Genomic DNA, 14,294 nt, shown 5'->3' on the forward strand with positions numbered 1-14,294 from the left:
TTTAGCTCTATCTCCTTTTATGTTGTTGTTACTCTAGAAATTACAATATGTAACCTTAAGTCTACCAAGAATAATATTATACCACTTGTTATCAAAGTAGAATAATTTATTTACTCCTCTCCCCATCTTTTCACTGTTATCTATTTTCCTTCTAAACAACTTATAAACCTCATAATGCATTTTCATATATAAAAAGTTTTAACCTTATTTTGAATCAATTAGAGAAAAGTTATAAAAATACCCACATAGCTCTCATGCAACTTCCCCTGATTTATTTTACATAATCATGTTATAAATATTAAAATCAAGAAATAAACATCAGTTCAATAGTATTAACGAAACAGCAGCCTACTTTAAATTTCAGCAATTTTCCCTATAATGTACCTTTTCTATTGAAGATTTGATCCAGCATCCCACCTTGCATATATTATTTCTCCTTAGTCACCTCTAATCTGTGACAATGTGACAGTTCTTCACTCCTTCCTTGTTTTTCATGACCATGATACTTTTGAAGAGTACTGGTTATTTTGTAGTATGTCTCTCAATTTGGGTTTGTCTGAATTTTTCTTATTAGAAGTTATACATTTTTGACAATAATGCCACAGAAATCATGTTGCATCCTTCTCAGTGCATCATGTCAAGGAGGTTCACAATGTCATATGTCTTATAATTGGTGATGTTAACTTTAGTTAAGATGGTATCTTCCAGGTTCTCCACTGTAAAGTTATTATTTTCCCTTGTAAATAGTATTTTAGAAAATGGACTTTGAGACCATGTGAATATCCTTTTTCTCCTCAAACTTTCACCCACTAATTTTAGCATCCATGGATTGATCTTGTCTCCAGCAATTATTATTGCACTGTTGACCTAATGGTAATTTTTTATTTTCTTCTTTCTTTCTACTAATGACAAAATTGTCAGTTTCTGTTACCTGGACAATATCTTTATTTTGTCCTCATTTTTGAAGTATATTTTTGCTAGATATACAATTTTAGGTTGAGAGTCCTGCTCTCCTGCCCCATCCCCAAGACCTTTAAGGTGTTTTCTGTTGTATTTGGCTTTCATTATTTCTGATGAAAAGCAATGGTAATTTTTATTATTTTCCCTATAAGAAAAGGGCCTTTTTCTCTGGCTGTTTTTAAGATTTTTTTTCTTACTTTGGTTTTCAAAAATTTGACTATGATATACTTATGTGTGATTTGTACTTATGTTGCTTGACATTCATTGACCTTCTTGGATCTGTGGCTTGAAAATCTTTAATCAAAATTGGAAAATTTGGGGCCATAATTCTTAGAATATTTCTTTCTCTTCTAGGGTTCCAATTACATATGTTAAGTCTGCTTAGTCCTGTCTCACAGGTTCCTGAGACTCTGTCCCTTTTATCTTTTGACCCTATGTGCTTCATTGTGGATAGTTTTTATTGTCCTATCTCCAAATTCAATGACCTTGTTCTGCAGGGTTCAATCTACTTAAATCCTATCTACTGAATTTTTAATTTCTGATATGTATTGTTTCAGTTCTAGATTTTCCTTTCTGTTCCTTTTTTTAATAGTTTCCATTGTCTCTGCTGACATTCCCAATCTGTTCCCTTGTTAGGTCTGCATCTCTGACTTTAAATCATTAACTTCAATATTTTTGAGACTTAATATTTAAGCATTGTTAATATAATGCTCAATTGGATTATTAAGTGGATCCTCTTTACTTTAGGGCTAGAGTAGTTCTATTCTTAAATTGTGTCCTTTCTGGGTGTTGACTGAATATCAATGTGTTCAGAAAGGTCTTTCTGCTCCAGCTGTTCAACATTCCTGAGTCCAGCACCATGTGGCCTCTGAAATCTCAATTCAGCTCACAATTCCCCAGTAACTGTTTTTTGCCAGGACTGTACTGTGGCATACTAAAGGGAGAAGTGGTAATAGAAAGTAGTATTTATCCCTCACACTGCTTAGAATTGCTGGCACAGAATGCTTTTTAGTCTGTTTTACTGCTCTTTTAAATTTTTCTAAAAATATGTATTCCCCCTATTCCTTGCACCTGAGGTTGATACATCCTACCACTTCCTCCCTGGTATGCTACAGCCTTGCAGCTTCTTTCTCTGTGCATATGAAGCACAGCATTCAAAGATTAAGAAATCTAGAGCACTTATCTCTGTCTACTTCACATCTTTCTCATACCCTGCGCACAAATCAAACCACTGCAACAGTCCCAAATTCCAATCTCTGCTTTCATCTCAGTGATATCATTGTGCTCTACTTGATCTCCATCTATTTGCTCCATGGTCTAGAAAACTCTTGCAGCAGAAATCCAGGGCAATCATCAAGCTCATCACACGTGTTTTCCTGTTTTCAGGACCAACGTTTTTTACTGCTTGGTTGTGAAAACATGTGCTTCAGATATTTAGACTAGTTTTATGGTTGTCTATATATGGAAATGGTCTACCTTAGTACCAGTTACTTCATTATAACTAAAAGCAGACATCCATACTAATGGCTTTTAGGAAATGCACTACACTCCTAATTTAACTTCAAATGAAGTTAAAAAAAAAATGTTTGCCCTAAATTCTCAAGGTTTCTTATATATTCAATAAAAATTTCAAAGCCACCATTGTGCTCAAAACAACAGACTCCCACAGAAAAACTTTGTGTGATCTTTACTTCAACTTCCATATAAATAAATAAATAATTTAAAATATGCTGAGTCCCTTTTTAAAAAAATGCTAATATGTTGATCACTAATGATCTGTGTGCTTCTCTCTTACCTTATAGAGTTTGAGAATTGTTTTGATACATTCATGTACAAATTTGGTCTGCTTCATAAGACTTCCACCATACAATGCCACCAGCTCTTCATTGAAATTCACACTAAAGAAGTCAAAGTGGTACTTGAAGTCAATATCTTCTGCTTTTCTAAGTGCAATGGAGCCAACAGAACGAACTGCAGAGGAAATGGATGAAGGACTCATTAAAAAAACTTTTTTAAGTTTTATTCATTCTTGCTCCAACGTCTCTTAACAAATAACTTTATCCCACACTATGAACATAAACAACCTATTTCAGGTTGACATCTTTTAATAGTATCAATTTAGAAGAACGAACTAACCTAGCAGTTGTTATGTCTTGTGCCTTAAATATTTTTTAAATTACATAAAAATTGAATAGGTCATTCTCTACCTGCTTCTCCTTCAGTAGTGCAACAATAGCTAAAAGGGAGGGAGGGGATTCTTTGAAGAGTAAGAAATAGGAATTTTGTCACACTTGAAGATTTTAAGAGTAAGAAAATTCCTACAAGAAATGTCTGCTCATCATTTGGTTTAGATATTCATGCTTGATTTGTCTTTTTCTTACATATGACATCTATTTCATCAGTAAATCCTGTCGTGCTCTACCTTCTAAATATATCCCCAATCAAGGCTTCTCACCATTTCTACCACTATCTTCCTAATCCAGGCACCATCATGTCTTGCCTGGACTACTCTAATATATTCCTAACTGGTCTCCCTGCTTTTCCCATTGTAGGTTTTGTTTTATAAATCTTTTCACAGAATTCTTTGTGAATTAATTATATTAGTTGACATTAAAAGTTGCAGTACATATACGGTTTTACAAACAAAATACTTCTGTTTGCCATTCCTTTTTTTTAATATATATAATTCAATACTATACAGCTCACCATGTAAAGTGTACAATTCAATGATTTTTAGTATATTCACAGAGTTGTACAATCATTTCTGCAATCTCACCTTAGACATTTTTTAATCACCCCAAAAAGAAAACCCTGTACTCATTAGCAGTCACTCCTCATTCCTCTTCTCTTTTATTCCTGGAAAGCACTAATGTACTTTCTGTCCTGAGGGATTTGCCTATTCTGGATTTTTCTAAAATGGGATTATATGTGGTCTTTTATGAATGGCTTCTTTCACTTACAACGTTTTCAAGGTTCATCCACATTGTAATATGTAATTCATGTTGCTTTTTAAAGTTATTATGTACATTTCAGGTATATGGCTTTATGATTCAACATCTGGTGAATTCAACACTAAAAAGTGATCACTACCACAAGTCTAGTTACCATCCATCACCATACAATGGCCCCCTCCCCTTCTGGTGACCACTAGTCTGTTTTCTGTATCTATGAGTTTTTGTTTTGTTTGTTCATTTGTTTTGTTTTTTTAGGTTCCATATAAGAGAAATCATAAGGTACTTGTCTTTCTTCATCTGACTTTTTTCACTTAGCAAACTACCCTCAAAGACCAGCCATGTTGTCACAAAACATAAAATTTAAGATTTCACTTTTTTACATCTGAGTAGTAGTCCATTGCATAAAAATACATCTTCTTTATCCATTCATCTATCAATGGACACTTAGATTATTTCTGTATCTTGGCTATTGTAAATAATGCTACAATTACTACAGGATACATATAACTTTTCATAATGATTTGTTTTAGTATTCTTTGGATAAATACCCAGAAGTGGAGTATCTGGGCCTTTTGGTATTCTATTCTTAATTTTTAGAGGAATCTCCATACTGTTTTCCATAGCAGCTGTATCAATTTATGACCCACCCAACAGTGTTCAAGAGTTTCCTTTTCTCCATATCCTTGCCAACACTTGTTATTACCTGACTTTTTGAGAATAGCCATTCTAACAGGTGTGAGGGTGACATCTCATGTGATTTTGATTTGTATTTCCCTAATAATTGGTGATATTAAGCATCTTTTCATATACCTGCTGGCCATCTGTATGTATATCTTCTTTGGAGAAATGTTTATTCAGCTCTTCTGCCCATTTTTAAATCAAGTTGCATTTTTTTGTTGTTGAATTGTATGGGTTCTTTATATATTTTGGATATTAACCCCTTATTAGATATACGGTCTGCAAATATACTCTTCCATTTAGTAGGCAGCCTTTTCATTTTGATGATGGTTTCCTTTGCTGTGCAAAAGCTCATTAGTTTGATACAGCCCCCTTTTTTATTTTGGCTTTTGTTTCCCTTGCCTTTGGAGTGAAAGCCACAAAGACATCACTAAAACCAATGTCAGGGAGCTTACAGCCTTTGTTTTCTTCAAGTATATTCTTTGTGGTTCATTTCTTTTTATTGCTGAATAGTATTTTATTATATGGATATATCGCATTTTACTTATCTATTCATTAGTTGATGGGACGTTTGGGTTGTTTCCACCTTTTAGCTATATAGAATATTGTTGCTAAAAACATTTATAAACAAATTTTCATGTGGATGTTATCTTGGGTATATATCAATACTGGAATTATTGGGTCATAAATCTCTATATTAATACTCTGAGGAACGGCCAAACTGTCAAAGTGTTTGACAGTATTCCCACCAGCAATGTATGAGAGTTTCAATTTCAACACATTCTCAATAACACGTGTCATTATCTGTCTCTTAGATTATAGTTACTCTAGCAGGTACAACATGGAATCTCATTGTGGTTTTGATTTGTACTTCCCTGATGACTAATGACGTTTAGTATCTTTCTTCCATTTTTGCACCTTACAGCATATTTTCCAAACAGCAGTCAGAGTGATCAATTTCTAAAAATGAATCATAGCTACCAGTTTAAAATATAAAAATCTAACCATTCTAATGTTGTCAAGGATGTGGAAAAAGGGAAGTATACTGCTTCTGGGAGTAAAAGTAAGGACAAGCAGTAAAAATAAAAGGACACACATAATAGAATTACCCTATGGTATACATCTTACAGAAACATGGACTTATGTGCTCCAAAGTAAGAAAAATGTTCATTGTTTGTAATTGCTAATAAATATAAACAAGTGTCAAAAGCCAGAATGTTTAAACTATGGTATAGTCATACAACTGACTAATATAGAGGAAAATGAGTGAATCATAGCTCATATAACAACTGGGATAAGTGGAAGAAGCCAGATACAAAGGAGTGACATAAGGAATGATTATATTTCTATGATAAAGTTTTAAAATAACCCTAAATAAGTAGATTGTATTAGGGATTCATATGTAGATACTAAAACTATAAAGAACATCAAAAAAATTACTACCTTAAAGTTAGGGTTGTAGTTATGTCTAGAAAGAGGAGGGAGGTTTAAGCAGGAAGAGCCATACAGGGTGCTTCCTGATACTGGCAATCTACTTCTTGGCTTGGGTTTCAGTTCCATGGAAATTTACTTTATAATAATTTTTAACTGAACTGAATATTGTATGCATTTCTCTGTGTGTGTTATATTTCAACTATAATGATTAACAAAAAAAATCAGGTTACATCATTTCCTGTCCAAAACCCTCCAAGTTTCCCTTTTCCCTTCACACTTTGAGTGTGAATGCACCATGCATGTTCCTGCCTCAGGGTCTTCCCCACAACAGTCACATACCTCAGTTCCTTGCTACATGCAAGCCTCCGCTTAAATGTCATCTCTTCATACTGACCTTTCCTGGCAATTTCATCTAAACTAGTACCTCCTGATTCTGTTTATCTTCTATCCCTTTCTCTTATTTTTCTTACTTTTAACACTACTGACATATTTGTTTGATGGGCATCTTCCCAACAATATAAGTTTGATGAAGAGACTTTATGTCTGCTTTATATCCCTAATACTTAGAATACTGCCTGGCTCATGGTAGGTACCCCATAAATATTTGGTAGATAAACAAGCATGTAAGTAATTATACTAAATGCTGAAATAATTATGCCCTCATTAACAACAAAAAAAGCAGATTTTAGATAAAATTACCTCTAGATTACTTGGGTCGTTATGCCAGAAATAACTGCTGTATCTCCAAGCCAATATTCAATTTGGAATCTGTACACATAACTACCCTACTGTCACTTTTTGGTGCCTGCCTCAGTATTTCTAGATCAAATTTAAATAGTTCCAAAAGAAAGAAAGAGACCAATCTTGTCTCTTGTTCATCATAACAAAAACCACTGATTTACTTCTTTAATCAGTGATTCAGGTTCTATTTTCTCTATCCTCCATTTACAACATAGATCTTTTTTTCTTCTGTTAATTCCTGAATTCCTATACCATCTATTTATCCCACCCTACTTCATCTTATTCTTTTTCTCCTTCTTACTCTGCAAAGTAGTCTTCAACTATTCTTTCCTATATACTTCTCACATGTATTTCTTTCAGACAAAATGTCATATATTTGTGTCTCCCAGTATGACTAGCACAGTACTTTAATATAAAGTATGTATCTGGCAAATTCTTCAGCTAAATTTTATAGCTTTCAAAATCTACTTCCAAGACTTACCTTGCTTATAACTTCCAGCATTACCAGGAAGGAACAGAACTGGAATACCTGTCAAAGGGAGGATTTTGTGTTCTTCAGCATAGGATCCTTCACCATAAAGATATAATTCATATGCAGGATAACGTTTTGCCAATTTCTTCGGAAGTTCTATTTTCTACAGAAAAGAAAGGGCAATTTCACTTCAGTCAACTTTATTAATACAATTCAGCCTCACTGTACCCACCTATGAATTATACAAATTCAAAGTACTACAATATAAAAATATTACTGGTGATAAATTACAGTTAATGCCCAAAACAAGTTCTATTTTTAATTTATTCATATGGAGAATTAGTTTTGAATTATGTGAGTTTTCAATCATGCAGTCTTTGGGAAAGCACAAAGTAGGACTACCTTAAATTTTAATGATACAAACTACTAAAAATAACCACTGACAACAGGAAAACACTGGTAAATGTCAGCAAGTAACATGTTAACATTATTGGAAATGCATTTAATTTGGTATCAATACCAATTATACTTAGAAATGACAAAAGCTTTCCATTATCAAATCAATTCTTTTTTGCTGTTTTAAACTGTTTTGCAATGTCTCTCCTTGTACTCAGGCCCAACTCTACATTCTAGCTGTTACATCACTCAAAGGAAAGTAAGTTTGTTTGATAATGCAGTTCTCTGACCTCTCCACTTAATATGCTTTGACCTACAATGTGTTTAACAAATTAATCTGAACCTTATAGACATGTCTTGGTCAAGATATGTACACTCTTCTCACCACAAACATTTCAATGAATCAGCATCTGTTTCAGTTTTCATGGACCAGTTACATGGTTTGTCAGCAAGACTTAGATGACTCTGCAAAAATTCACATTATTGTATGCCAAATGAGCCACTAATTCACGTCATCCAATTTTTTCAACAAAATATAAACTAGATCTTAATGTCATCCCAAAAAGGTAGCCATCTAAAAAGTGATAGTCAATTATAAACTCTTTTTATGCATTTTGATAGAATAGAAACCATTAAAAATGAAATCAGTTACATCGAACAGTAGATTTCATTTAAGTAGACCCACCAATAGATTTAATGATCAAGCAATGGGGTACATTGATTGGTAAAAATTTTTACTTAATCTTAAAAACTATAAATGGTAATGACTACTGAAAAACCTCACTGTTCTAAAAAGTAGAATTCTGATCTTCATGCTCCTTCCTGAATATTCCTTTGAGGATCTTGCCATAACAATATGTGCTAATATTGCCATATAAACATCTTTAGAGACTGTATGCCTATAAACATCTTTAGAGACTGTATGCCTTTTGTATAAGATACTAGCAACTTTATCTCCTCAAATACCAAATACAGAAATACCAACCCCAGTACCTGCTTTATATATGTACATGTATTTCAAATCAAGTTAGTCTCAACATTGATTGTGCATAGTGAACAATAAAAAATGAAAATAACACAGTATTTTGTTTCTTTAGGTAAAAATTAAGCAACAAGAAAATATGAGATAACAAGGAAACAGTTGTTTTAACTCCTCCCAAGTTAGTATACCATTTGCTATAACAGTACATGGACATTAGATCATTATTCTTTTTAGGACTTTAGCTAAACAAAATTCTGAGCTAGTTGCAAATTAATTCAGAAGAACAGGAAACTATCAAATATATCAAAAAAAATTTTATTCTCTGGAGACAGAAAAACAAATATACTTGATATATTTCATAATATAGTATTATGAAAGCAATTTTGTAGTGACAAAGCATACATTTCTAAAAATATGAATGCATACAATATGGAATAGAAAGAGTATAAAGAGGGGGAAAAAAGAGGTAGAACAACAAAGAAAGTGGGAGGTAAGGCAAATGAGGAACCTGCATTTCCAGAATTGAAGTTGGGAATGAGTAAGAGGAAGAGACAGGAAGGGTACTGACCAGATTAAGGACAGAAGAGGTGTAGGCATAAAAAGATGCTGATGAAAAAACAGAAGAGGGTCAAGGGATTTATAAAGAAACATCTATAGCAACAGGACTCCAATATATTTTAAATTGATGCTTTTATATAGGTTATTTTAAATGAGCTCCCATCCCCCAAAAAAAGATCTTTAATTAAGATCAATAACTTAAATTTTAGTTGCACAATCCTGCCCTTGCTGTCCATCCTCTTGACTCCTCTTGACTCTGCCTTAGTACCGGTTTTTTTAACCTAGACTTCTTTCAAAAGACAAAACTTCTAACAAATTCACAAGTGCTAGAAAAATACTGATTTCAGAAACTAAAGTCTTTATGATATGTATCTTTAAGTTGTGATTAAAATCTGAAAAATTAAAGTTTGAACCCCAAAATTAACCAAAAAAAAATTTTTTTTAAAGACTTTGATCAAAATGAACATAGTTTTAAAGAGCTCCCAGCCCTTTGCTTCCCCCACCCCCATCCCCAAGGATACTCCTGAGGACTCCAACTTGGTAAAAAGACTAATGACAACTGACTGGTCTCTCTCCCTGTCGTAATCTCCCTGCTACAATCCACAGTCCATTCTGCTATCAAGAAATACCTTACTAAAATATACACCTCGTGTGTTCCCTCACTGCATATATAGATGATAAAAGATTGAGAGAGGTCCTTTAAAATCTGGGTGTAATTATTCTTACTTTCTTATAACTTACACATGCCATGTATTGAAATTTATTTTCAGTAAGTTTCAAAATTCAAGATTCAATAGGGTATACACTGAAAAGGCTCTCTCCTACATGTGGTCTGTTAGCCAATGTTTGCAGTTTTGTGCTTCAGAAATAGTTTACGTATACACAAGTAAATGTGTTTATAGGTTATTTTCTCCTTTTTACATAAGTGGTAACATACTATACATACTGTTTATGCAATGTGTTCTGGTGCTTTCCCACCATCACAGTGCTATTCTTTATTCCTGCAACTTTCTTGTTCCTGTACTTTATGAACTATATACCCTCCATAACACAATTCTCTACCTCTTCTCCACAGCCTTTGACTACCCAAGGTGAACTTGGATGCTCTTCTGCGAAGAGCCTTGTACAAACTCTTATAATGAAATTAAAACATTTAGCACATTATATTTTAAACTACCCATTCCTTTCTTGTATTTCCCATTATATTATAAAGACATAAATTAAAGACACATCTCTAATTCCCTCTCACCCATACCCAGTATCTAAAATACACCAGACACAGTATGGCCTTACAATAAGTGATCTGCTAAATAAACATCACACTTAACAAGATATATGATTTGTATTTCCCAATACCAAGATTTCCTTTCACAGAGCAACTGCTGTGAAGACAACCAAATTAGTATAAAACAACATAGATGTTTCTTCTCAAATATACAACCTGCCTAAGACTGTTTGCTACCAAATAAAAGCTTTGCCTTCTTGTCATAAGGCAAGAAGCTTAAAAGGATAATGTGTATTTTGCCTGACAGGTTTGTAAGATGTTCAGTTTAATTCTGAATAAGCAAATCTAGGAAATACAAAGGTAAAAAATTAATACAGGTAATCAAACAATTTTAAATTCAAAACTTCATTTTAACAAAGAGGTTCAAATTCCTGTCCCACCTTTTATTTTTTAAATGGAAAGTAAAATTGAGTGTGTTTAACCACCTTTCATTTCCTCTAAAATTTACCTAAAGAACATGAAAATAGCAGTAAAAAGAAGAAAGTCATCAAGAAATAGAAGAAAACCCAATGACTAGACCATCCCATGTGCTAGATATCAACCTGTGGACAATTAGTTTCTATAAAATATAATTAAAAGTAGACAATATATAGAATATGTTTAGAACACTTTCATTCACTAAAAACCATTGATCCTTAATCAGATGACCTCAGTTATCCAGAAATCTCACTATATTCAAAATAACTCAGTTCTTTAGGCAGGTTTTAATTGTTTTTGTAAAATATCATGGCAGTGTGTACAATAAAAGGTCTAAGAGTCAAATATACAATAGTGAATTAATACAGCTTTTTACATCATAAAAATAAAAATCTACTGAAAATGTGGATCAAAAACTCTTGCCACTGTTATTACTGTACTAACAAATTAACAAGTGAAAAAAGGCAATCTGAATCAAAATAACTAAATACTGATTACTCAACAAAAACAAAGCCAAATAGCTCTTTACATTAGCTCCACTAATTTTGTCTTTCCAGTCAATTTTATGAGGCACGAAATGCATCTGTGAGGTCCATATGCTTTGTTTCCAACACTACGCAATTTCTACTACTGTAAATATTAAAATAGCTTCAATAATTGTGGGTAATCTAAAAATAAATGGAAATTACTACTGCATTGTTCCAAAATAATTAATTTTACTTTAATCAAACTCTTCCAAGCAGTACAAAACTAAATTGACCTATTTGAATCTTTTGGGAATTTCCTAATTATTAAACCACTAAAGGCTCTGTTTTCAGTTTAAAAAAATCTAAACTAAAGCCCACTTATTTAACTATATATAGTAGCCTCTGATACACATAAATCAGAATATTAGCTTAGAAATTAAGAGACAACAGTTAACATGCTAAAATCTTCTTCAATAGCATCTGGTATCAAATGCTTCCACGCCTTTATAAACACTGATGTAAAACCAGATGAGGATCTCAAAGTAAATGAAATCTAAACTAGACTTTTGCCCATGGGTAAGGATGCTCTTCAGCAATTTAAACCTTAAGTAGTTTTTAAGATCTAAATAATAGCAGCATAATCAAATAATACACTCCTCCACAATGACCTGTACACAGAAGCAATCACAATTTGCATCCTCCACCTTAAAGAAAAAATCTGCTGTGGTTTTAAAAGTATACTAAAAATGCGTTTATCACATATACTTTTTATGGCAGGCAGTTATAATATGCATTCCGTAACTGAGATGGGTTTAGAAATAAAAGAATCATTCGGGAGAAATTTCCTTGGGCAGCTGTGTAATTTGTTACCACCTCTTTTCACATCTGGTCGTGAATTAAATTCTAGATTCTACTATGCTAAACTGATGAAGCAACAGTGATAGAAAATATTCAAAATGGAACGTTAGAGGAGGGGGCACAGGGAGAGAGAGAGAAAAAAGGGCCGGGTCTCTCTAAAATTGCAAACACTGGGAAAACAAAAATAATACCATGAAATAGATTTTGTATGCAACTGGTAAGAGGCGACATGTACAAACACAGGCATGCACGCACACGCACCGTCACATACCTACGAAGCAGGAGGCTCGGCAAAACTTTACAGAAAGGATCCTCAGTATTTTTCCATTTTATTACTCATCAGTTTAGCCTTTCACACCGAGGTAAAACCCTGGGGTCGCTAAAGTAGCCTTTGTAACTATCCAGCCAATACACACTCGGCTGAAGCTCCGTCTCTCTCGAAAAGCGAGAGCGACGTGCAAATCACTGGGCGGGAGGGGAGGAACTGGCACGCGTGGGAAGCAAAGGAAGGTCCAGGGCACCTGTTAAAGCTGGAACGCGGGGAAGATGGGGTTTGGGTTTAGGGAGAGGGGCTGAGATTGCGTGACACGAGGGGGGTTGGGCCCGACCAGGCATGACAATCTGTCTTGGGATTTGGGCAGTGAAGGGGACGGAGGGACGGGGAATCGGCTACGAGCGGGCGGGGAGGGCGCTTGGGAACCCATCAGTCAAACACACCACGGCGCAGAGAGGACACAAAGGGCAGGTGAGGGGGGCAGTGGGGTCTGCAGAGTCGTCCGGGGCGGGGAAAACAGACGACGTTGGGTTAAGGGGGCAGGAGAGGCGAGGAGAGCTTAGGCAGGGGAAACCCACCGAAGGGCCAGGCAGGAGGAGCCCGGGTCGCGGAGCGCCCAGGTGCGGAGAGGGCGGAATCTCACCTGATACTCCGGGTACTCAAACATATAACTCATACTGCACTTATTCTCCTCGAAGCCGAAGAAGACGTCCCACAGCCCCAGCGTCGCCATGAAGACCATGAGGGCATAAAACCCCAGGTTCCAGAGATTGACTGAGTGAAGTAACATGGTACCGATGCCGCCGCCGCCGCGCGGCCGCAAGCCCTGCCCCAGCCAGCCGAAGCACGACCAGCCGCCCGCGCCAGAGCGGAGCACGAGCAGCGCGCGCTTGCGCGGACGCCCGGCCTGCCCGCGCGCCCGCCGCGCAGTGCGCCTGCGCGCAGCTGGTCGGCCGCGCCTCCTGCCGGGGCCCTAGCTAAGAGAGGAGGTGGCGTCTGCAGCGGGAGCGCGAATCTGAGGGAGAAACGTGGGGAGAAAGCAAGCTAGGCTGGGCTGGAGACTACGGGGGGAAAGGGGGGGAGGGAATAGGGAGAAGGGAAGCGAGGAAGGGGGAGGAACGGGCAACGAGAGGCAGGCCGAAGGGAGAGAGGAGGAGGGAGAGGGGGGACGTGGGGGCCTGGGCGGGGCTCGGGAGCCGAGGCGAGGAGAGGGAAGGGCTGGGGGCCGGGGGCGGGGGTTAACCTGCAGAAGGGGAGGCGATTAGGGATGGGGGCTGATCCGACGGCGGGAGGGGCGCGTCAGAGCCCGGGGGCCAGCGGCTGACATGGAGCCAACACCTCTCCCTGCACAGCTTACTTTCCCGTTCAATTTTGAAATGCCTCAGGCCGCCGCAAATTCGGCTCTGCCAGCGGCAATAGAGCACATTTGCAGCTCTCTGGATCAGCTAGCTTGAGGAGGGAACAAATGTTTTTTTTCCGTTTTTGACCGCCAGCCTCAGCCCAGCAGGTACCAGCGCTTAAAACCACCGGCTCAGAAAAAATCAGCAGGTCGGCAAGATTCAGTTCTGGTATAAAATGAAAGCCTGAATCACAAAAAGCATCGCTAGTCTTTAAAAAACGACGCCAAAATTTCCATTAGCACTGATGCCCCCAACAGATATCTGCGTGATCAGTTTGACGCAGACTTCCCTCGCTCCCCAGAACCTCCTCTTGGGAAATTGGTTCCACGTTAACAGGAGAAGGCACTCTAGCTCAAGCGTCCACTCAGACCCTCAACTGATTTAATACATTTTGAAGAATTTCGGTTTGGTTTTGCAC

General features: G+C 36.5%; 1 protein-coding gene across 2 annotated transcripts in view; it reads right to left on the minus strand.

The window, feature by feature from the left end:
* Positions 1-13,400, minus strand: part of PGAP1 (post-GPI attachment to proteins inositol deacylase 1) — a 94,815-nt gene extending 81,415 nt beyond the window's left edge. The window contains exons 1-3 of one of the 2 annotated variants that reach the window (XM_057503757.1): positions 13,120-13,400; positions 7,249-7,402; positions 2,756-2,931 (exon numbers count right to left, since the gene is read on the minus strand). In XM_057503757.1, the coding sequence (XP_057359740.1) occupies positions 2,756-2,931; positions 7,249-7,402; positions 13,120-13,266 (477 nt within the window). In that variant the 5' untranslated portion in view covers positions 13,267-13,400. The remainder of the gene's footprint in view (positions 1-2,755; positions 2,932-7,248; positions 7,403-13,119) is intronic. The other variant, XM_057503756.1, reaches the window with a different exon arrangement.
* Positions 13,401-14,294: the final 894 nt, after the last annotated feature.

This window comes from Manis pentadactyla, chromosome 6, assembly GCF_030020395.1.
Source record: "Manis pentadactyla isolate mManPen7 chromosome 6, mManPen7.hap1, whole genome shotgun sequence".
NCBI classification, from domain to species: domain Eukaryota; kingdom Metazoa; phylum Chordata; class Mammalia; order Pholidota; family Manidae; genus Manis; species Manis pentadactyla.